The 25,367-nt window shown below is 46.0% G+C and overlaps 2 protein-coding genes across 3 annotated transcripts in view; one reads left to right on the top strand and one right to left on the bottom strand.

The window, feature by feature from the left end:
- Window positions 1–25,367, bottom strand: part of Erich1 (glutamate-rich 1) — a gene marked incomplete at its 5' end in the record, with an annotated part of 52,793,804 nt that overhangs the window by 655,244 nt on the left and 52,113,193 nt on the right.
- Window positions 1–25,367, top strand: part of Dlgap2 (DLG associated protein 2) — a 710,212-nt gene that overhangs the window by 586,092 nt on the left and 98,753 nt on the right. For all 3 annotated transcript variants that reach the window (XM_087587398.1, XM_087587397.1, NM_053901.2), the window contains 1 exon segment: window positions 16,476–17,545. In XM_087587398.1, coding sequence (XP_087443524.1) covers window positions 16,476–17,545 — 1,070 coding nt within the window.

The following is a 25,367-nucleotide window of genomic DNA, read 5'->3' as shown; positions in this document are numbered from 1 at the left end:
TTGTAAAAATGCCTTTGTCAAAATTTAACATCCCTTCAATGATGAACACGCTGAAGTCTCAGAATAGAATAACCAAAATTAAATATATTAAAGGGGAGTACATCATAAACTTGTTACATATCTTACATGGGGATAATTGAAAGCATTTCCTCTCAAGGCAGAGGGATGTTTGTGCACTGTCTTCACTCTTGTGCAATATAGTGCTTGAAATGCTAGCCACAGGGATGAGGCAGGGAAAATGGGATAAAAATGGGAATGGAAAGATTAAAATTGTCCCTTTTTGCAGATGGGATGGTTGTATACATAAAAGATCATGAAGACTCCTCCAAGAGATCTTTACATATGATATTTGGAGGGTAAAAGCCTTCAGCAAATTAAAATGAAACACATCAAATACTCTTTCAGTGCACTAACAACCAGTTTGATGAGAAAGATATCAGGAAAACAATCCATTTATAACAAACCCTCATAAACAGGACAAAAATATCCTAGGAATACAAGAAGAACATCTATAAAGAAAATTTATAAAGCAATGAAGAAGTAATATTGAAGTGAAGACCACACCATAATGTGGAAAATCCCTCATGTTCATGGATAAGAATAGCGTATGTAAAAATGGCTTGTTATTGAAAAGCATCTATAGATTTAAGACAACCCCCTTCAAAACTGGAGTAAAAATGTTAATAAAATAATTAATTCTAAAGTTTCTCCAGAAGCACAAAAGACCGAGTAGCCTGAACAGTCTTAAGGAGAAAGAGCAATGTGAGGCTGTCATAACACTCGACGTCAGACTGTATTACTGGAACAAAGACAAAGGCAACAGAGCACTGCATAAAACATATACAGGAACCCATGAAATAATATCAAGGACCCATAAAGAAACCTGCACATACAGAGTCACCTGGCTTTTTGACAAAGATCCCCAAAACAAATGGAGCTCCATGGAGAGGACTCCAGCCCTGCCCCCGTACTGTTGTAAACGAACCCAACAGGCATCGAGGACCTTAACGGAAGACCTGAAACTCTGACGCTATTAGAAGAAATGCTTCAAAGGATAGACAAACCCTTTCTGGGTTGAACTCTAGTCCCTTAAGATAGAGTAAAAAAATAAAAATGGCAAGTGGTATCACTTCAAACAGAAACCCTCTTGACAGCCCAGGAAACAGTAAGACGCAACCTGGACATTGGTAGAAGTGTTTGTCAATTATTCATCTAAAGGGCTGATGTCCACAATATATAAAGAACTCAGAAACTTAAATACAAACATGAATGAATAATTTAATCGTAATCAAAAGAAGAAATACAAATGGCTGATCAATATATGAAAAATTACAACACCTTCCACCGTCAAGGAATGGCAGGTCAAAATGAAATTAAGATTACATTTTAATTGCTCTGCTAAAATTAAGATCAGTATGTTTCAATGGGGAAGGTGTGCCAATTACTGTGTTTCAATTATGTACTCTTAAAAGCTTGTTGACAATTCTCACTGAGGTTAAGAAAAAGGAAGACAGATGTGGAATGAGTTGTTTGTTTGTGTCTTCTTCTAATAGACAAATTGCTGGTGTGTGTGTGTGTGTGTGTGTGTGTGTGTCTGTCTGTGTGTGTGTGTGTGTGTGTATGTGTATGGGTGTGTGTGCTATTATGTTGGTTCAGAATACTTAATTGCTATTTTAAGGAGTTTATAATTAGTTTAAGAAGTACTGTAGAAATGATGCTTTTGTTGTTCTGTTGTTTATAATTGGTCAATTTAGCTTAAATACTATACTTGTTAAGAAAGTAGTTACTTTGTTGATCACAAATGTAGGGGTAAATATTTTTGTTCCCAACGTAAACTATGAACATAATATTGTCTTGACCTTCAATTTATGAAACTATTTCCAACAATAAAAATAATAACAAAAATGTAGAAGAAAACAACACATCCTCCTGAGGAAGTCAGAGGAAAGGACCCCTTGTAGACCACTGATGGGAATGTTAACAAGTTTAGACTCTTTGGGAGTCAATAGAAATCCATCCCAAAACTAAAGCTAGAACTGCAGTAAGACCCAGGTAGCCCAGTTCTAGATATACACCCAAAGGAGTCAAAGTCAGTCAGTCGTGCCTGCACACCCCACTGTCTATGGCTCAGCTCATTGTGCCCACAGTGGCTATAAACTCACAGCCAGCAAGTGCAGCATTGTGTATTCCTATGTACTGATCACCCTAAGGTCCAAAAGTTTCTACCTGGAAGTGTTTCTGGTCACCCACAGGGTGTCAAGAGAAGGTATTTGCATATGGTGTCTGTGCTGGTTCTCAGAGAGATGTTCCTGGGCACCAAGGGTTGGGGAAGGTATGGTGAGACCCCTGTGCAGGCAGCCAAAGGTCAAGTATAATGAAACACAATGAGGCCACAAACATTGTCTGACCGGTGGTGAACGGTCTCACAGAGGAGAAGCAAGGAGGTAGGTGTGACTTCTCTTTAATGATGAGCAGCTGAACCCTGACGGGAGAGAGTGGCCAAGGTGTCTTCCTTTCACTTGATGAGAGTTAACCACTAAGGCTTCCTGGGCAGAGTGAGTAAAAGAAGCACTGCAGTCAACACAAGCATGCACACACATATATGTTAGAATGCACATGGGTACACACAGTGCAGACACACACGTGAGCACATCTACAAATGCATATATGTGTGAGTGTACACGCATGCGCACCTCCACTGACACACACAAATAATTGAATGTGTGGATGTGCATCCACACATGTATTTACATCCATACATATAAATCTGCATGCACAGAGGCACACAAACACACACACTAACTTCTCGATCTTATTCCTGTTCCTAACTACCGAGCGCTCTAATGGGCTTTGCACTGATCCCACCTTTAGCCCTCAAAGGCCGGGCCTTGTTAAAAGATTCAGTTTAAAGAAGGCAGGAAGACACATAAGTGGCACATGTGGGGTCCCCTCTTCTCTAACTGATCCCCATTCTCTCAGCATTCAAGTGATTTTTCAAACACTTTGATCAAAAGGACCAGAAGTCTCCCCAACCCGTGCCTACGCCAGCTCCAGCAAGAAGCTGTGTGACCTGAGCAGGAGCAGTCACAGATCTTGGCATGAGGGAGGCAACTGGAGCAGGGCCAGCGTGGCCACAGGACATCTGTAGAGCGGCTCACAGGACTGGAGCCACGCCAGGTGTGTCTGCTAGGACCCGTGGTAATAAGGGCCTCAGAGACTGAAGCAGTCGAGAACCAGTCTCTAAAAATAAGGAGAGAAAGTAAATACATCGCACTGGGCGGAGGAAGTTACAGCTGTTCTTTCATCCCTGCTTGCCGGTCTAAGGGAGCATCCCCACTGGCCACTGGGCATTGATGGCCACCAGGCTCCTGCCTTTGCTGTGTAAGACCTCTCTGTGAGTCTGAAGCCTATAGTCTCTGGTTGGTAAATCATGCATTACCCTCGATTCAAAAATAAGATAATACAGAATATAAAAGAATTCTCCAATCTCTCACATAGACAGCCAAACCCTCTGCAGAGGGAAGAGAAGCTTCTTGGAATTCTGAGCCAACATCCTTGGAAGGGAGACCACACCTGCCCAGGCTTTCTCCTACAAAGGAGACCGTGACCCACACATGGGTCTGATCTTGCACCAGCTGCATGCACCCTCCTTCCAGCCAGCAGTGAACAGGCTACGACTAGTATATGGTTCCAAAGAGAGTGCGAGGCACTTGCTGGGCCCAGAGAAAGGACAGAATCTCTCTGTTGTGTGGAATTTGGTAACCCCTGAGCATTGCCACACAGTATCTTGTCTTAGTTTGAGTTTCTATTGCTGTAACAAAACACCATGACCAAAAATACAAGTTGGAGTGGAAAGGGTTTATTTGTCTGACACTTCCATATAACTGTTCATTATCGAAGGAAGTCAGGACAGAAACTCAAGCAGGGCAGGAACCTGAAGGCAGGCGCTGATGCAGAGGCCATGGAAGGGTGCTGCTCACTGGCTGGCTTCCCGTGGCTCACTCAGTCAGCCTTCTAGGACCACCAGCCCATGTGTAATACTGCCCACAAAGGACCAGCCCACCCCCATCAATCACTAATTAAGACAATGCCCTACAGCCCAATCTTATGGAGGCATTTTCTCAGTTGGTTCCCTACTTCCTGATAACTCTGGCTTGTGTTCAATTAGATAAAACTATCCAGCAGACCCTCTGAGAAAACACAAATATTTTTAGCACCATCCGGTCCAGCCAACCGTCAGCCATGCAACCCAAACACCTGAGGAACCAAGCACTCTAAGTTCAGCTTTGGGGAGAAAAATCTCATAACAACGCTTTCCCTAGCAGATGCCTGCCCCATCCAATAGCAAGAGACCTCTCCAAGAAGACACCAGCACACTCTGAGGATGAGCCGTTTTGAAATGCAGAAAGCATGTGTGTGATTGCTCCCCCACCCCCACTCCTGCAGAGGGGCCTGACCAGGACTTGCAGGTGTGTGTGTGGAAAGGAAGCCAGGAGTTGATCTCTGCTTAATGGAGCAGGGGTTTGTTTTGAAAACAAGACGCAGGGTGTATAAAGTCTCTTCGGAGATGAAGGAAATGCAGATGGGGGTTAGGGAGTCACTCAGTGACTGCTTTGGGTAGGTGGAAGGAATGCCCACCCCTCTCCAGTGACAACACATTAACTGGATTTCAGTCCAGGCGGGTTCATGGACTATCCTTGAAATGGCATCTTCAAAAATAAAAAAATAAAAAATAGAAGTCATTAGCACTGGCAGCCCGGCTGATGATGGTGCCTGGTGTGTCTCAGACAGCCCCAGTTGAGAGCAGCTGAGGGATGTTATGCAGCATGACGTCCCTGCATTAGGCAGCCTGCCTGTACCGTTTAGTCTTCCAATCAGGCACAAAATCGAGTTTGCTGATGTGTGTAGCTCTCACCGAAATGCCTGATGTTCCCAAATTGCATTCTGGTCAGAAAGGTCTGCGAATTACACCCTTCCTGGCCAGGACACAGTGTGTTAGTCCCTGGGATTTTCTTTGTTTTCTTCCTCACGGCCTATTCTCTGGCCTTGGCGGACCAAGTAGGATATTGTATGGAGGGGGAAAGCAGGTATATGTTCAGAGAGTGTCTTTGTGAAGTGCAGAGAGCAGAGCTACAGTTTGTATCACAGCAACCTATTGGAGCTGTCAGCCTATTCCAAATGAAGAAATGGAACCTAAAGGTTCATGGGACTCATCATGCCCATCAGCTGATGAAAGATCAAACTGTGGTTTGGACTCAGGCCTCCTGGCTCCCATGGTGTTTGTGTTGGAACGGAGCTCAAATCAGATAAACCCTGGTTCCCCCTGCCATCTGCTGCAGTTATTATGTATTGGATCTTTGATACTGGTTTTTTTTTTTGTTAGTTCCTGAAAATTTTCATAGTGACACATAAACTTACAGTCATTCTAAAAATCAAATCGGACCAATTCTAGGGATTTCTATTCTAATTACTTTCAGCGACCAGAAATAATTTTAGTTAATGAGTGTTTTAGTCGCACATTGTTGTGTGACTTTTCCTGGGATGATATGAGCAAATGTTTTCTCACTCTATATAGAGCATCAACAGACAAAATAAACAATTCTACCAAGGTTCAAGTTGGTGAGCCAATGTGTTTATTGGAGTTACTTACAAGAGATTCATCAAAGGCAGCTACATGACTGAAAAGCTCACTTTAATCTCTGCCAATCATAAAAGCCTCATCCTGTCAGCTCTCTGCATAATATACTGACACCTTACCAGTTCAGACAGTCTCCTTTCCACAGCAGTATTTACTGCTTATGTAGTATTGAGGAAGAAACAGCCTTGTGAATTTGGTATGTTTCAGGAACTTCCTAAGACTTGTGAATTGTTTATATTCTAAATCTTTTTAATTATAATATTTTCGTTAGCTCTTTGAAATTCAACATATGCATACAATATATTTTAATCATATTCACTCTCCACCGCTCCCTTTAATTCTTCCAGAATCCATGCCTACTTCAACTTTATACCTTCTTTTACTTATTTTTATAACCCACTCATTCCAGTTTGTTCTGCCTTTGTATGTTTATGTGCAAGATCATCTACTGGAACATGATGGACCTAACAGAGGCCACAACCCTAGAAAATTGACTACTCCCTCCTCTGTCCGACCCTCACATCTTCCTCCTTCAAGGATGGAATGTTTTAATTCAGAAAACGTTGCAACAACAATATATGTGCATACATGTGTATGTACATTTACCCAAAAACCCAAAGCTCAGAATGAGCTATCATGTTTACCTAGAAAGCTTTTCAAAATATCAGGGTAGTAACTCTGTGCTATTTCACACAGTGGTTTGAGTTTTTCTTTCTTCCTGAATTTTAGGATTTTGCAATAGGGTTAGTTTACCTGATTTCTGGAAGAGCTATGCAGGTCTGAGAGAGCGAGTCTGGAATCATGGTTAGGACCTATGAGCAAACAAGATGAAGGCTCTTTTCCATTCAGCATGTGATCCCTCCTTCAACAAGAGCTGTTGCTTTGGAAGCCACATGGGTACCTTGTGTCCCAAGGAAGGACTCCAGACCACTCAGCCAGTCAACCCTCAACCTCGAGTATACCTTAGAACCTCCAAAGATCTCATAGAGCTAGGATCTCAGCTGAAGGTCTGATGCCACACACCCCATTCTGTGGACGAGCACAGTAGGCTTATTCTTGGGAGGGTCCATGAAAGTAACTACAGACTCTGGTTTCAAGATGCGCAACCATGATATATTCAGAGGCCAGGTGGAGAAGAGGAAGCCAGAAAGGAAAGCAAAGCTATCTCTCATCTTGCCACTGCTCTAACCCACTTCCAGATTCTGATGCCATTCCCACAAAATTACAGGAAGAACCCTGCTTTCATTTCTGTGCCTGAGTGAGGTCACTGGGTGAAACCAAGCCACTGTGTCACCATGTTCTCCCATACAGCATGGGACTGTACAGTCTACCCATTGCAGATCAACCCATCCACAGCTTTGATCGTCTGTGACCGGATCATCTTTGCAGTCTTGATGGATGCTGTGCACATTGATACTCTGTGCTTAGGACTCTGTGCTCTTCACCTACCTTCTGAATTTACTCATTGAGCCTTTTCTTCACAGTTTCTCAGCAGCTTCAGGAAAGCTGGTATTCTGTGGGTGACTTAAGTAGTAAACTGCTCTATGGGTTTGTCAGTTGGCTTCCACTTTGGCCTGGTGCCCCCTGGAAAAGTGTTGTTAATGAGGTCATATTTATGGTTTGTTTGTGGAGCTCTGAGGTCCTGGGTCACTGTTAGTCCCTCAGCCCTCAACAACACTGTTTGCATCTAGAGCTGTGAAGCTTCTCTTTCACATGGTACCTCTTCAGGGAATCTGAATAACAAACTTCCCTTTGGTCAGGGGTCAAGGATTCAAGCCTGAGATGTAGTATAAATTAATTGCTTTCTACTTTGTTCTAATTGAGGGATGGGAAGTTGTTGAGCTGTACTCCCATTATAGTCAATAGAATAACAAGGATATCTTCCACATAGTTTTTTTTCCAAACATGGTGGTTGTTTTCTGACAATGGTCATAACCACTACTATCCATGCTTAACAAAGACTGGAACATGTTGGGGATGACACAGGCTACCATTCTCACACAGAGAAAGGACCTGCTTCTGTACGCAGAAGCATGACATCATCACTTGTAATTGTCCGCCTGACACAACATTGAATCATCTGGGAAGAGAAATCTCAGTGGGATCATGTGGATCAGGCTGGCCTGTGAGCATGTCTAAGGGGAGTTGTCTTGATTACATTAATTAGCATGAGCCCACTGTGAGTGCCACTATTCCCTAGACAAGGGATCCTGGACTGTTCAATATAGAGGGTTAAGCACAAGTAAGTATGCATCCATTCATATTTCTTTATTGTGGATGTGATTCGACCAGCTATGTTGAGCTCCTGCCTTGCCTTTCATGCTACAGAGTACTATAACCTAGAATTATGAGCTGAAATAAACCATTTATCCCAACAGTTGGACTTGTTGAGGTATTTTATAGCAGCAACAGAAATGAAACTGAAATTCACAACCTCTCTCAAGACTTCAGGAATTCCCAAACACAACCACAGATGTGTAATAGGAATACTGTACATCTTAAAAACTGTACTCCGAGGATAATGCAGATGGGTTGTTTGACTCGGTCTCTGTTGTAACAATTTCTCTGTGCCTCATCCTACGAAACAAAATGTCCCAAGCTATCTGTGTGACTTCAGGCCATTGGCCCCTTTGCATGCTGCTTTCTTCCTCTAGAACACAGGTCTTATGCTGGTTGACCATGGTTCAGCTATTAGTCGGTTTGTTTGTTTTTTAATAGTAGTGACCCATTTCTTCCATTTAGTCAAGTGTCACCCACTCAGCTACTACCAACAAAGTGTATCCCAGAATAATGACACTTGCTTGGTCCCTCGGAAGCTTCAGTGCCCAGTCTAATGTGGGAAGTGGATGAACTGGCCTGAACATAGAGGAAGACAGACAGATGTCGATGAGCCTTGAGTCCAAGTCTATGATTTTTAAACATTTTCAGCAACATTCAGCAGGCTGTATGTAGAAAGCATGATTTTCCTGGGCATTTTCTAAATAACGCCGATGCTTCAAACGTGAAGGCATCGCATCACCTCTCAAGAGGAGAGACTCAGTGACAATATGGCCACACTCCTGCCCACCTTCCACCATACATGACCGCTTGTGCACTCTGCTGCTCTACAGCGGCCCTGTTTGCTCCCTGTGGCACCTCATCTGCAGGATACACTCCCAGACACCTGCCAGGTTTCCTCCCAAATTCCTCGCCACATCTCGACCAGGTGTAGACATATTCAGACAAAGAACTATGAGCCTAGAACAGTGGTAGCTCACAGCCTAGGCCTATATGGGAAAGAAGAAATGGTGCCCATATGAGCCCAGCGACATGGGTTGGGGAGAAAGTAAAAAATGGCACACTCTCTAGATTCCTACCTGCAAATATCAGAAAGATAGCTACCCCGGTACTTGTCAGCATGGAGTTCTCAGCAGCAAAGCCAATAGCAGCCAGGTTCCTTAGGAACAGAGTATGGCATTGAGGTAACCAAGATCCAGAGCCGGGTTCTTACCAGGTAGGTAGTCAGTCCTCTCAGTACTGAGCCAGGAGCTCTGTCATTCTGCCTCATACCATTTGCAGAGCAAAAAAAAAGTTATTAAACTTATTTTAACGTGAGTGTGTTAGCTGTACTCCTCTAGGGTCCTTAGATTCTGAGGCCCCGGGATGATAAGGTAGTTGGGCTATGAAAATGGGATGGTTGATTTATATCTGAAAACTGCTAGGAATTGGCCTCCTGTTGCAAGGTGTATGCTCAAAGTGGGACCCACAGGGCTAAAATTGCACCAGCTGTTATGTTGTGAGCATTTAAATGCAACTGATGCCCAGCATCTTGTGCAATGTGAAAATTTGGGCTCACAGGGCAGACACTATAAGCTCTGGTATAATACCATGGCAACCAAAAGAAAGCATGAACCAGCCAGCCCGAACTGGAATGTGCTGTTTGTCCATCTGTCTTTGATAATGCTGCAAGGACACCTTCTTCCTTTCTTTGTTCTTTTTTTTATCTAGGACAAATTAATTCAATGAATCCATAAAAATGGCCTTCATTCCTATAGTCTTGTAATTTATTGGAGAGGTTGAATCTTATTCACATGTTGGTAATTTATGTCATCATGGTGTCTCTACATGATGCCCTTCCTCTCGTTAACTAATATTTTCAAGAAAATGGTTTCTTTATTCCCATGAATGCCTGTGCATGTGTCCCTGTGTGTGTGTGTGTGTGTGTGTGTGTGTGTGTATAGTGTATGTGCATGTTTGTGTGCATATGTGTCCATGTGGATTTCATGAATATGTATGTGCATACACATGCACATGTGCTTCAGTTCTTCTTTGCATGTGGAAGAGACCAATGCCACATATCTTCCTGGCCTATTCTTCATGTTATTTTTGAGACGTCTCTCACTGACCCTGGAGCTCAACAGGTAGCTAGGCTTGCTGACCACTGAGCACTAGGGAGCTCCCTGTCCAGTGTTTGATTTGTTCTTCTTGTCATATAGGTGAGAGGATTCTGAATCTAGGTCCTGGACGCCATAAGCCGGCTCTCTAGCTCCTGTTTCCGTAACAGTTTCCATTAAGCAGTAACAGTGGTGCTGAGAATTTACCTTCCCTTCCCTATATTGTAGTGTTCTCTTTGATTTTGAAGCTGTGTTTTTTTTTCTCTGACCACATCTCTGGTCTTCCTGTGATTTCCTCTTTCTCCCACTGGCTGTAGAAAGAGCTAGGTTAGAGCTGCCTGGAACTCCTGCCTGAGGCTCTGGTACACAGTCCCACCTTCCCCCTCTTTTTTGATATAAAAGCACTTCAGTAGTTTACCTTATTTTCCCATTAACATTTGTAGCATCAGATTAAATTCTTTGGCAGTGTGTAAACAAGTAACATGAAATTGGTTTCCTGATACCATAGAAACACTCTGTGTGAAGCGATTTGTTTCATTTAAGAGGTTTTTTCCCTTTCTCTTTCCTTTTTTTTTTAACATAGAGTAACTGTAATTGCCTTGCCAAAGGGTAGAGACACTTTACAACTTCTCAGACCTTTGCCTCATTTATTTCCCAGGTCATACTCATTTATAAATGCCCTCAAGTAACATGAGAGCCACGCTTTGCCACGCAGTGACCTCACGGTGCACTTTAATTTTTAATGTGTCTGTTTGACTCTTAAGAAATATTTCAACCTCAATTTCCAGCAGATTTTCTTAAATGGGTTGACTTGAAAGGGTGTCTCCTGGGAGCACCTCTCTATGGGAGCACCTGTCATGGGATCATTTCTCTGACATCTCCATTCAAATGCTTTGGGGAATCTCTAAGACTCCTAAGCCCCAAATTGGCTCATTCTAGAAAGAAAATAAAAATCACACTCAAATACTGAGGGTAGCATTTTGTGAGCGGTGGCCTGAGTTCTTCCCCTCTTACCCCTCAGCAGGAGGAGTGCCTATGATCCTGGGGTTGGGCAGGTGTGTGCCTCTCAACCCGCCATCCACCTAGGTTATTCCCAGAGGAGTCGTTGGATGTCACAGGTCTGACCTATGCGTTCATAAATTCAGCACCTTCCCCCTAGCAGATTTCCTGTTCAAACACTTTCAGGTCCAGTGAGATGGCTCAGTGAGCAAACTCACCTTCCATGTAAGCATGAGTTTCGTGGGACCATGGTGGAAGGAGAGAGCCAACTCCTGCAAGTTGTCCTCTGACATCCACAAACATGCTGTGGCACATATATGTACAGGCCTGTGGCCTGCATGTGTGTCTTGCACCATTGTGTATACTGCTTGCAGAAGGCACTCAGACCCATATGGGTACTGGTAATCGAACCCAGAGTCTATGGAAGAGCAGCCACCAGTGAACCATCACTCTAGTCCTTTAGCAGCTTGTGTGCACCTGTACACACACACACATACACACACACAAACACACAGAAAGAGAGAGAGAGAGAGAAAGAGAGACAGAGAGACAGAGACAGAGGACAACAACAATAATAAAAATTATTAATAACATTAGTAATAAAAAATTAGTAATAACAAAAACAAAAATAAGATTACAACATGACTACACACTGGCAGCCAGCCCCCTGTCCCCATTATCTCTATGTTTAGTGAGCAAATATGTGGCTTCTGCAAAGGCACTACGTGTTTCCCACCAGAAAACCAGTGCTATCCAGATACTAACAGGTTGAGTAATATGAATGCCCACACCGTTTATACAAAGGACTGCTGTGCGCCTCTTTATGTTAATACTTTCTCTTATTTTGCTTTCTTAAATTTTATGTTTAAAAACAAGGAAGTCAGGGTCACCGCCTTGTGAACTGTATTTCCAATTTTGGATGGCTTGTGGAGAAGCATTCAAGGGTAGCTGTCCTAGGAAGCGCTCTTTTGCTGCTGAATTCTGGAGCATGCATGTTAGGATCGACACGTTTCTGAAATATAATACAATCACCAAAGCCAAATAAAATTTAAGAGAGGAGGCCAGTGGGTTGAAATTAGTAAGCCTCTGATTTGCATTAGAAAGGATCCAGATAGGAGAAATTGTTTACAAAACAATTATAATTGCTTTTGCGATGCCCAAGTTCCATTTCAGAGTAGATTTCTCAAGCATAAAACAGTAAGTCCTGACCTTTGGCCTCTAGAATAATGAGACCAGATCTTACACCCAACAGTAATTTCCTCTGTGCTTTGGAAGCCATTGTTTCTGAGTTGTTTAAAAGTTCTTTATTAAGCCCATGAATAAGATGTCATTCGGTAATTAAGCGCCCTTACGTTGCAGATGTACACACTAAGTCCACTCAGCGGAAAACAGCAATGCAGTTAGGAGACAGAGCTGCAAGGCTGGACACCTGAGCTCAGAATCGTGTGCTCTGCACGCCCCTATTCACCCTGTGCTCCCGGGAGATGCCTGGGTGCAGGCTTTCTTTTATGCTTGTGGTTTTGATGTGTGTGTGATCAGTCCGGACTTTCGCTTCTAAAGATCCCTGTGTATTTTACAGTTTATGGAGACTGCTGTTCAATCCACTCAAAGAACCAAGAAGAATCACTCAGGGCTGTGTGTGTGTGTGTGTCTGTGTGTGTGTGTGTGTGTGTGTGTGTGTGTGTGTGTGTGTGTGTGTGTGTCCGTGTGTCCGTGTGCGCGTAAGCACGTGTATTCCGAGTTTATGATACACAATTGAACTAATGAAAAGGGTTAATGAAATGCTAAATATTAGCTTGAGGCTGTGGAGGAATTGATGAGTTTTGGGGAAATTTGGGATATTTTGGGGCATTCGTCTTATTACCCTCTTTCCACCTTAAAAGTCCACTCTGCTACGAAATCCTGCATCTCAGCCTGAAGCCGTATGTTTAAGCATACAGCTGTGAATGGTACTTGCAAGGTGTGGCTGGACAGGGCTGAGGAGGAGGTCATGCACAGCAGAGGCAGCCCCTAGGAACACTCCAGAGAAACGCAGAAGAGCAGCCCTGGCCTCACTGCCCTCAGCGGTATCCATCTGAGTATACGTATTCTTTGCCATCCCTTTCCCCCCAAGTCTCTGCTTCTTTCTACATTTTACTGCCTTTTATCCGTTCCAGTTCAGACAGGGCTGCATTAATCCCCCTGTAGGAGGTATCAGCTGATCTCAGTAGGAGATATGAAGGTAATTTTAAAAGAAAGATGGCCAAAGCTTTTATGTGCTTGGTGCGGTCCTGATGCGGTCTAAAGCATCTGTTTGTTTATCTGTTGCTCATGCTAACCCTGGAGGTGGGTGTAAGGATCGGATTGTCTGCAGCTTACCTGGGGAAGGGGGACATTTCTGGCCCTGTACTCCTGGGTTCCTCCCCCGTGTGCTAATTCCCACCATGGGAGCAGACGTACCTCTCCCCTTTATTTTTTTACATTTTAGGGTTTGGATCTATTTCTTATGCACATGTGTGCATCTGCATGGGGGTGGGGCAGCATTGGGTGACTTCTACTGTTGTTCTCCACCATATGAACCAGGGTCTTCCACTCAGCCTGGTGGTCACTGACCACCTAGACTGACTGGACACTGAGCTCAGGGGGTCTGTCCCCCAGAAATGGGATTCTAGGCAAGGACAACCATGCCCAACTTTTTGGGCGACTGTAGAGGATCTGAACTCAGACCTCATGCTCATGCAAGAAGTACTTTACCCACCTCATGTTTCCCAGGTCTGAGGGGACATTTCTTTTTCTTTTTCTTTTTCTTTCTTTCTTTTTTTTTTGTGAAAAGTATTCCATTTAATGGGCAATGAAATTTTTTTCTTTATTAACTTGAGTATTTCTTATTTACATTTTGATTGTTATTCTCCTTCCTGGTTTCCGGGCCAACATCCCCCTAACCCCTCCCCCTCTCCTTCTATATGGGTGTTCTCCTCCCCATCCTCCCCCCATTGCCGCCCTCCCCCCAACAGTCTAGTTCACTGGGGGTTCAGTCTTAGCAGGACCAGGGCTTCCCCTTCCACTGGTGCTCTTACTAGGATATTCATTGCTACCTATGAGGTCAGAGTCCAGGGTCAGTCCATGTATAGTCTTTAGGTAGTGGCTTAGTCCCTGGAAGCTCTGGTTGCTTGGCATTGTTGTTCATATGGGGTCTCGAGCCCCTTCAAGCTCTTCCAGTCCTTTCTAAGATTCCTTCAACTGGGGTCCCATTCTCAGTTCAGTGGTTTGCTGCTGGCATTCGCCTATGTATTTGCTGTAATCTGGCTATGTATGGGCCACATGTGGGGCAGTGAGGGGACATTCCAGTAGGGCTGAAGACAGGCTTCTCTGGGTCAGATGGGGATAAAGACTCGTCTTCACTCCTGCACAATGTGAGCACAGCACAAGGTCCCATGGCTGCGTCCTGTGGTGCACCTCCACCAGCACTGGGTTTCATTCCTGCGTCTCCAGAGAGCTAGGCCGATCCTGGGGACAGGTGCTTCGTGGGAAACTGAGGAAGGGTGGTGACATTAATGAACACGGAGAGTGGCAGAGAAAGACTAATATGGTGCCAGCTACTGACCGTAGTACCTCACAGTCTTCAACTCCAGCTGAAGCTTCTGAGAAGTATTAGCACGTTGCTACGTTTCCAGACCTTCTTACCTGACCCTTCAGTTCTGTTTCCTCAGCTTGTGACAGGGTCAGCCCTATGCCCTACAGAAGGTCAAGGTGATGCCCTTGGGAAGCCCATAGTGCACAGAAATGTTAGTGACATTCGTAGAACTGACAACAGACTTCTCTGGGGGGTGGCATATATCCATGCTCCCATAAGTCCTACTGCCAAAGATTCCTTTACGTTCTGTTTTTAATGTGTGCAGAGATAGGAACTCGCCGTTGAGTGACAACTCTAATTGCTGTCGTCTCCTAATAGCAAAATGCTGTTATGAACAGCTAAGAGATTAAGTAACTAAGATGACCCACGCACTTAATGCTTGCTACATCACAGCCTCCAAAAGAAATCCGCAGCTCCCAAGACTTCATCGTCTGTCGTGCACACTCATAGAGACCTGGAGCGCGTGCCCTTACTGTGCGCGTCACGATCGCTGTCACCTGAAGCCGTCACCGTCCCATTTCTCGGTGTTGTGGGACTTTCGAGAGGCAATGTGGGACTCCATGCCCACGCAAGGAAACTCAGAGCCGTGCAATGAAAAGGAGACAGTGCCACAGACGTGCTGCACAGTGAAGTTTTATTATTTCTGCTAAATCTTTATCCTGCGGCCTTGTCCTTTGATGTGGCCACATTCATTACATAGCTACTGGGCTGAATATTGGGCTGAAAGAAGACATGGGCTTGTAAAAAGAGCCCGGAACTGTATTAAATTATGAGATAATGGGGGGAAATAAAGCAAAAGATAAAAGGGCAATAACTTTGTGGTGTGGTTAAGACTGGGTTGCAGAACAAGGTCTTGAAACGTAGCCACTAACTGTTGGCTTTCTTTGAAACCTTCCGCCTAATTGTTAAATGTGATATCCTCTAATGCCTCCTGTCTGAGACACTGGTGCTTTGGCTGGACCCTAGCTGACGGAGGCACTTTGTTCCAGCCATCCCAGTACCAAGGGAACAGCCCCACCACCCAGGAAGCCCCCTCTGGGCTCACTTACCCCCGAGTTGATAGCCACTTGCCATGCACAAGAGAAGACAATCCCTTTGCAAGCCTCAAGGGGCTGCTGTCACCTCCAGCCCTGCAGCCACCTGCTGGGATTCCTCCAGGAACACTGCTGTCCACTCTGACAGCACCCCTTCATGCTCTAGTGCCTTAGCCCTGACACTCAGGCCCCTTCCTTATCCGTTGTTTCTGTGTCTGAACCAGTCTTGACAGTTGTAGTCCGGAGCTGACACAGGATGCTTTGCACCCAGGCCTTAGGGTGGGTGCGTGGCAGAGGTTTTCCCAGGATCGTGTGTTTTCCTAACAACTACAAGGGAGCAGCTGGATGAACAGAGAAAAGCACTCCTGCCTTCCGTATCGGGTGTTCATGGGCGTGTGTGCTCTTTCCACCTCTGCCTCCCGGAAGCTGGGATTGCAAGCGTGTGCTGCCATGCTCTGCTTTTGGTGCGGGTGCTAGGGTTTGAACACAGGTCTGGATACTTGTACTTGACTGACAGAGCTCTTTCCCATCCCACTGTCTGCCTCATTGCCCCATCTCACAGTCTGCCTGTGGACTCCCTCCATGCATCTGGACAGTGCATCCAGATGTTAGATATTTGTTGGTGGACCCTCATGTGGGAAAACCAGGTTCTGCTTTTTAGCATCCCCACATCCCGAGGAGTCACCACGCTCTAAACTACTGTGGCTGTCCACTCGATCCAGGAGCTGGCCACAGGGAAGCTGACCGTGTGTCCGTCATACCCCAGCGCTTCCAGGGTTTCACCAGGTACTAAAACCCCTTTTCTGTTTTGTTGACAGACCAGCAGTACTCATGGTCCCCAACGCAGCACTTCAATGAAGAGAGGTACTCACCCGCACCCAGGAACATGAAAGGGTTAACTGGAAGCCGGAACCAGCCTCAGCTGTGTGTGGGTCACACCTGTGGCCTGTCGCCCGCTGACGAGTGTGAGCACCCCCATGATCACGTGCGTCATGGGCCAGACGTGCGGCAACCTTATCTTCTCAGCCCAGCCGAGAGCTGCCCAATGGACCACCACCGCTGCTCACCCAGGAGCTCCGTCCACTCAGAGTGTATGATGATGCCTGTGATGTTGGGCGACCATGTGTCCAGCAGCACCTTCCCCAGAATGCACTACAGTTCACACTACGACACGAGGGATGACTGTGCCACGTCCCACGCGAGTACCAAGGTAAACCGCATTCCCGCCAACCTTTTAGACCAGTTTGAGAAACAGCTACCCCTGCACCGGGATGGTTTCCACACACTGCAGTACCAGAGGGCCTCAGCTGCCACGGAACAGCGAAATGAGAGTCCAGGCAGAATCAGGCATCTGGTCCACTCCGTCCAGAAACTCTTTACCAAGTCTCATTCTTTGGAGGGATCGTCCAAAAGCAACATCAATGGGACCAAGAGCGAGGGTCGGATGGATGACCACCACCAGAGTCACCTTTCCAAACACAGCAAACGGAGTAAGAGCAAGGAGCGGAAGCCAGAGAGCAAGCACAAGTCTGGTATGAGCAGCTGGTGGAGTTCCGATGACAACCTGGACAGTGACAGCACATACCGGACACCCAGCGTGGCCCACCGCCACCACATGGACCACATCCCACACTGCTACCCTGAGGCACTGCAGAGCCCGTTTGGGGACCTCTCACTAAAGACTTCCAAAAGCAACAGTGATGTTAAGTGTTCCGCCTGTGAAGGCTTGGCCCTCACGCCAGACACCAGGTACATGAAGCGTAGCTCCTGGTCCACGCTCACGGTGAGCCAGGCTAAGGAGGCCTACCGCAAGAGCTCCCTGAACTTGGACAAGCCCCTGGTCCACCCAGAGATCAAGCCTTCCTTGCAGCCATGCCACTACCTCCAGGTAAGGCTCAGGTGACTGTCCTATTGTGGAATGTTGTACCCATTGCTGTCATTTGTAATTGATGGAAGGGCTGAGTTAAATGCATAGCATAAAAGAGAAGTTTGAAGGTGTGTGTGCCTTGGAAGGTTCCAAAGCAGGCCAACACGCTTGCTCCATATACCTGTGCAGTACCCAGAACTCTCCAAGGCCACCACCTTGAGATTATAGTTGCTGAGATGTAATACTGTTACATTTTCTATTTGTGAAGTTCAGTTGTTTGGTATACATGTTCCGAGCATGGTGATACTCAATGTCTGTCACTTGTATGGGAACTTTACAGCTTTTTTCTTCTCTATTACCCTGATAAAATTTTCGGTTCCTTTTTAAAGACAAAAATCTCACATTGTGATGAAAGCTGGCCTTGAACTCACAGCAATACTCATGCCTCAGCCTGGATGGGATTATAAATGTATTCCACCATGGCTGGCTAAACATACCATAATTTTTAAGTTTTTATTATAAGCATGTATCAATTATTCATAGTAGCGGGTCTCACTTTCATATGTGTACATAGAATTTGGTCACATTCACTACCATACTCCTGTTGATTCTCCTGCATTCCCTAAGAATATAATCCAAGACTAACTGTAGCCGTCCTGCTATGTAATAGATCTCTCAGATGAACTCTTCCTGTATAGCTGACATCAAACATCCTTCTAACACTCCACACACCTTCCCCCCGGCCCCTGCTCCACCTCTATGAAGACCAGCTCCTGAGCTGTGAGGAAGGCTGTTTAAGAGTTTGTCTTTCTGAGCCTCGTTTGTTTCACTGAACGTAATGTGTTCCAGGTTTGTCCCTATTGTAAGTGGCAGAGATTTCCCCCACCGTCTATCTCTTAGCTTGAACAGCATCTCATGCTATGTGTACAGCATCTCATGCTATGTGTACAGCATCTCATGATGTGTGAACAGCATCTCATGATATGTGTACAGCATCTCATGATGTGTGAACAGCATCTCATGATGTGTGTACAGCATCTCACTCTGTGTGTATATCCCTTCCCTTAGCCAGTCACCTACTGATGCACATCAGGTGGACTCCCTGTGTTGGCTTCTGTGAACAGAACCATAATGTGAATGATAGGAGATGGGCTGGGTGTGGGCTCCTTTGAACTGTCCTCTAAAACACCCGTCCAATGTGACCACACATCCCTTGGTGCCAGGGACGTAGCACATCAACACAAGCACCCTGAACACTTAGATACATGTGTCTGTGACCTGCCATTCACATGAGATCACTTCTCTCATGACAACAGCATCCCTAAGCAGTGTGGCACACGGTGATGACAGGGAGTTTTGTTGGTGATAAGGGTCCCTGTTCTCCAGGGTGTGGATAAGACAGATTCACCAAGACAAAAACGTATTAAAGACATTGCTAACAGGATTCAGAGCACTGTGCAGTTCTGCATTTTATATAATTCCTCTCTCTGGCTCCTGATGACTCTCTCACCAAGAATGACAGGGGAGTCCTAAGTTTCAGAAGACACTGCCACTCCTGAGGAAGCCTCTGCAGCCACTGCCAGCCAGTGACACTGTTAGTACAACCGAAACACTTCAGGTTTCCTTAGTGTATAGTATGTATCTGATTCACAAGTCACAAACCCCTTTCCTGTAAGAACCAAAGCTTGGCCTGGCCATGTACTGGCTGAGAGAAGCCCTCTCAGATACTGAGTAATGGCTCTAAACACTGGCTGAGTCACCAAGTGGCCAATTAACGAAACAGATGAACAACTGTGAATCTTTCCGGGAGTCAGGTGGCAGAGGCTTCCAGCAGTGCCAAATCTTCCTGGTATATCGTCCAAGGCTGACTGGTTCTGTTTTGAAAGGAAGATGGCTAACCAAATTGCTTGTATAGACAGATTTATTCAAAGAGACAAATTGGTGGTTAGATAAAGTATTATTTTTACAGCAGTAGGAAAGGTTTAAATTTTGCTTGTAGTTGGCAAACCTCAATGATATCCAAATGTAAAATGTTCTCTCTGCTTATCTCAAGGAAACAGTGAGTAAAACCGGGGCTCAGTCTGGTTCTATCACAGTTATCGTAGCAAAAGCTTGTCTTTTTTTTTTTCCTTTGTGCCTGGGAAATCTCTGGTGTGGTGTTCCCTGAACACAGGGCAGTGCTGTAATGGGTCCACCTCACTCCAGTCCAGAGCTCTCTTCTCTGCACTTCATCCTCCACTGCTCAGCACCACCCACAGCCCAGAGACTACCGACCCTGCTTTGCACATGCTCAGTACCAGCCTGGAGGCTACCATCCCCACTTTGCACATGCTCAGCACCACCCACAGCCCAGAGACTACCGACCCTGCTTTGCACATGCTCAGTACCAGCCTGGAGGCTACCATCCCCACTTTGCACATGCTCAGCACTAGCCCACAGCCCAGAGGCTAGCAACCCTGCTTTGCACATGCTCAGTACCACCTCAGAGGCTACCAACCCTGGTTAGAACATTCCCTTCTCGGCCCTCCAGTCACCCTGTTCTCAGTGCCTCTGTTTATGGAAGATAGCAATCGTCTCCAAAGGTCGCATGCAACATCACTTTACCTGACACCCACTCTAAAAGTCCGTAACTTCCTGGTGGTGTTACTCTGTCTATACCTCGCCCCTTCCCTACCAGGTTAGTGGAAGGGGGTCCCAATTACCATATCCTTGCAGCTGTAGTGGTCTCATAATCCATTTCTGAAAAATCCATGCTACAGGGCTACGAAGATACGCTCAGTGGGCAAAGAACTTGACACAGAAATGTGAGGACCAGAGTTCAGGTCTCCAGCACCCATGTAATTATCGGGTGGGCATTGTTGACCGCCTGTAATCCCAGACTTCAGAAGACAGAGACCAGGGACGCTCAAAGTGATTAGGCTAATCAGAGTAGTCAAAAGAACAAGTACTGGGTTCAGCGGGTGAGCTCTCTTTGATAACGTGGAGAGTAATTGAGAAAGGTGCCTGACATCAAATATGGCCTCCTTATGCGTGTGCACACGTGTTACAGGTGAACATGCACAAAAGCACTGACACTTGTGTATGCACACATTAAAATGAAAAGATGCACCCTGAACGATATAGGCTTCTGCTTAGGTAAAGCGTCCATGATGTATGGCCAGGCACCAAATCAGTCTTCAGGTCTTACCAAGGACTCACAGTTTCTCTCCAGCGGGAGCCACAGAAGGGAGCCTGCCCCGTGTCAGAACCATCGTCTGCACCTCATGACCCACACGCTGGCCTCCGCCTCTCTGTCTCTCACATAACCTTGCATTTCTTTTTAAATTCCTTGCTTTGGGAACTTTGTCCTGCCCAGCCCTAAAGTCTGATGTTGTTCCAGATGTTTCCGCAGGCCTGGAGCTTGCCGCCAACTTTTGGGCTTCCCTCCCCCAACAGATTGATCACTGAGGACTGTATCCGTTTTTGTCTCAGCCAGCCTCTCCAAGCCTCAACGGTAAAAGCCAGGTCAACCCCACTCCCTCCTTTCTGGGCTTCCTCCTTCTTTGCCTAGAGCTAGAGTCAAAAGGGAGAGTTAGCCAGACTTTCAGTCAGGGGTGGGGGTGGGTCGGGTCCAGCTGTTACCTTAACCAAGATGGATCTTGCAAACGTCAACATCACAGAAACAGGCAAAGACCAAATAGTCCGGTGCTGTGCTGTGAAGATTCAATGGAACGCTGCAGTATTGAAAGTCCCTCTGGTGCTCCATAAACTTGTGGCAAGACACAGCTGAGGAAGAGAGGTGGACAACCATAGAACTACAAGCCCCAACAGCCTTAGGTCTTCTCAACCTCATCAGTCCTTCCGTGGCTAACAATGGCCTGGGCTGGGCTTTGCTAAGCATGGCAGCTGCAGGGGCACAGACCTAGCTCCCTTCCCAGTGTTCCCACAGACAGCACGCTCCAAACATTAAGCCTGGAGGGTTGGAGGTTTGAGGGCCCTGAAGGAAGGAAGTTATGGCTTTCACAAGGACCCTCCTCCCAGCCCCAAAGAAATAGCTTATCCCCAGAGATCTTTCCCGAATACACCATTCTCTGTCCATTTTCACCTCTGCACACCTCTTTCCTTCTTCCCTGCCGTCCTCTAGCTGTCTCACTAGCACTTGTGGGGAGATTTATGAAATACACACACCTCAGGCAGCGTTTGTCCCCAGACGCAGCTGAATTGATGTCTGGGTACATTCAAAGATGTCCTTACAGGGTTTTCCCCTCACTCTGGTGCTGCTAAACTTTCCAGTGGCGAGGTCCTGGCTGTGGGCCTCACTAGCTCAGGCTTCATTTCATAACTAGCACTGGGAATTAAAGGAAAACTAAAGGCATGTGCCTGAGGTGCTTTGTAAGGACATGGTTTAAAAGAACAAGAAATCAGTGCCCAGGGGCAGCCTTTTTTTTTTTTTTTTTTTTTTTCTGCCCCAAACTAGAGATTTGCAGTTGAGCAAAAGGACAACTTTCTATATCCACCTTTGGATTGTACAGAACCCATCTGTAGTTAACACTCCAGGAAGATTCAGGTTTATAAGTAGGTCAAAACCCGGTAAATAGAACTGAAGGGGACTTCTGGCCCATGATCTTCTCTGAAAAGGCTTTTGTTCTCTGCATCGGCAGACAAACTATCTTAAGGCCAAACTTGGGATAAGCTGGCAGCAGTGTGGATCAGTGATTCACTGTATCCCGCTCAGGAGCCAAGCGGTTCTCTGTGTGCTGAGGAGGAGACCCAGGTCTTGGAGGATACCTGGTACCAGCCAAGGAGGTCACATTTGTTCTGCCCCATGGAATATTCTCTTCCCTCAACCCCTGTGAGCACCAAATCCACGCCTCTACCATGCCCCCATTACCTGCCTCTTTTGCCCCATACCCTGTCTGAGTTGTGGATTGGCTTTCTCCCCATAAATAGTGGGGGACCGCAGTGACCCTAGCTTCTTTGACCCCTGCCAAGTAAAGATAAGCCCTTGGGGTCTGCTTCCCTGTGTGTGCAGCTGGTAGCACAAAGTTTTGAAAGGTTGAGAGAGATCAGACGGAAAGGCATGAGGAACTGTTTCCTCTGAGTAACATACAGTGCGCTGTTTCCGATTGGGGCCCTTTCCTCTAAGGTCTTTCCAGCCTGCTACCCTCCTGAGCTGTTTCTTCCCCATCTACACATGGGATAAGGCTTAAGCCCTTCTTGCCTGACTATGTGGCTCCTTCCCTTCAAGGTCCAGCGTGAACTCACAGTTGGAAGCTTATCTCCACTTATAAAAAATACAACTTAATCTCCTTTTCCCATGGCATTTGCCCAACCCAGCAGCATCCATACTCCTAGTTACATTCAAGTTCGCATTTACTACATACAGCCAGCAGTCTAGAGTGCCAAGGGACGCCATTGGCTTCCACAAATCCCAGACGTGAACACTGTGACTATGAGCCAGTTCGAGCATCCCAACAGAAGCCACACGCATGTCGCCTTGCCTGTTGCCTTTACAGACCCTGTACTGTGCAGCCTTTTTTCTGTCTCATCTTATTTTATTTTTTATAGCTGGCAGACAATTGCTCTGTTTGTGGGGAAGACTATGACACTTCAGCACATATAAAAAGACAGGGGTCAAGCCGAGGTGACGAACAGCTCCCTGTCTGTGTCACCTCCTGTTCATAGCATTCAAGTTCCTCTCGTCTGGCTCTTTGTATGGATTCGAGCGTGGTGTGCACCATGGGCACTCGCTGTGCTCTGCGGAATGCTAGCCTTACTCCTCCTCTCCACCGGAGTTTGGTACCTGTTGCCCATTCTCCCTCTCCCACCTCCATGCCACCCTTCCCAGGCCTCACTAACCACTACTGGACTTTCTTCATATTAGACATCCACTTTATTTTTTTAATCCTCGCCGATACACGGTGTGTCTCTGTCTTGTTTTATTTACTGTATATCCTCCATCACAACTCAAATTGTTGCAGATAACGAGATTTCCCCTTTTGAGGCTCAACGGTTTCCCACCAAGTATATTTATGTGTGTGTATAAGTATATGTTACATATATTAATGCATCATATTTTCTTAATCCATAAGTTAATGGTCACCTTGATCAATTGCACACTGTCGGGATTAGGCTGCAGCAGACATGGTTCTATAGGTACCCCTTGAACAGACAGTTTTGTTCTCTTTGGATGTACACAAGTAGATCCAGTTTAGATATTGTTTTTGTGGGGGGAGAGATTCCAAGACTGTCTCTGATAATGGCAGTGCTGGTTCACATCCCATAGACTGTGAGCAGGGGCTGTTGCCCTTCTATTATCTAGGCAGAATTTGTAGGGCTTCTGCCTTTGGTAAAAGTTGGGGAGAGGAGGGGAGCGTCTCACCTTTGTTCCGATTTGCGTCTCCCTGGTGAGTAGCTGTTGATCTATTTCCATTGACTTGGCGACTATCTAGTCTCTATAGGAACTGCTCTGCTAATTTCTCCATCTTCTAATAGGACTCGTTGGAGGGTGCTATGGAGTCATTTGAGTTGTTTATGTGTCTTGAAATTTACCACTATGCATGGTGCTGCATGGCTGTAATCCAAGATCTTGTGAGCTGGAAACAGAAGGACTGGAAGTTCAAGGCCAGCCTTAGCTAGATAGTGACTCCCAGGTTCTGTCTCGGAAGGGAGGGAGGGAAGGAAGGAGGGAAGGAAGGAGGGAAGGAGGGAAGGAACAAAGGAAGGAAGAATCACTTCACAAGTGGGAGGGAGGGATGGAGGAAGAAAGGAAGGAAGGAAGGAAGCAAGGAAGGAAGGAAGCAAGGAGGGAGGGAGGGAAGGAAAAAAGGAAGGAAGTGGGAGGGAGGGATGGAGGAAAGGAGAGTTGGAGGAAGGTAGGAAGGAAGGAAGGAAAGAAGGAAGGAAATTATTCTCCTATTGGGAGACAGGGAGACACTGGATCGGCTTCTGAGATGGAGGCTGGATAGTCCAACAATGGCTGCCTATTGAGGTGACAACTCAAAAAGCTGAGAACCTAGGAGCTGATGGGTTCACAAAGCAGGATGCCTCAGCTGTTCCAGTCTGGCACTGAGAATCTTCAGGATTGCTAAGGAACTGCTTGGAAGGCTGGGGGAGCTGACTCTGATGTCAGCTGGGGACAGCAATGGCAGTGACCACAACAGATGACAGAGCAGAAGCACTCCATGCCAGGAGTCAAAGGTGGTCATGCAAGCGAGCTGCTTTGCTCTTACTCTCCGCATTCGGGTCACCATGAGGAGGCACTAGCCACTATGAGGGACTGTCTTCTCTGCCCAGTCCATCCTGACAATGCCCTCGTGGACCTGCCGAAGGTGTGTCTCCTAGTTGATGGTAGACTTGATCAAGTTGAACATTACTCTTAGCCATCCCAGATGAGGAGCACACCGGTACTGTGCGGGTGGCTTTTCCACTCCGCCGTCCATTGCTTCCTTCGCTGTGCCGAGACTTCTTAGCGTCATATAATCTCATCTGCTGTTATTGCTCTCCTTTCTGAGTCATATAAAAACCATCTCTCATGCTGACACGTGAACTCTCCCTATGTTTTCCTCTAGGTTCAGAGTTTCAAATATTGCATTAAGTCTTTGATCCACCGTGAGTTCATTTTATACAGGATGAGAGACAGGGGTCTAACTTCATTCTTCCACACGAGGGCCATCCAGTTTTCTATGTGCCACTGATTGTTGGCTCTGTCATTTCTCTGGTATATGTAATTTGCACCTTTGTCAAAAACCAGGAGGCTACCAGTCTGTATTTCTTGTTTTCCTATTCTGTTCCATTCTCTTCTGTTCCATTGGTTTGTGTGTCAGTTTATGAGATTACCATGCTGTTTTGTTCACTGAAGTTC

Source organism: Rattus norvegicus, chromosome 16 (genome assembly GCF_021556685.1).
Source record: "Rattus norvegicus strain SHRSP/BbbUtx chromosome 16, alternate assembly SHRSP_T2T, whole genome shotgun sequence".
In the NCBI taxonomy this organism is placed as follows: Eukaryota; Metazoa; Chordata; class Mammalia; order Rodentia; family Muridae; genus Rattus; species Rattus norvegicus.
The sequence above is the reverse complement of the archived record's forward strand: the minus strand, read 5'-3'. Positions and strand labels throughout refer to the sequence as shown.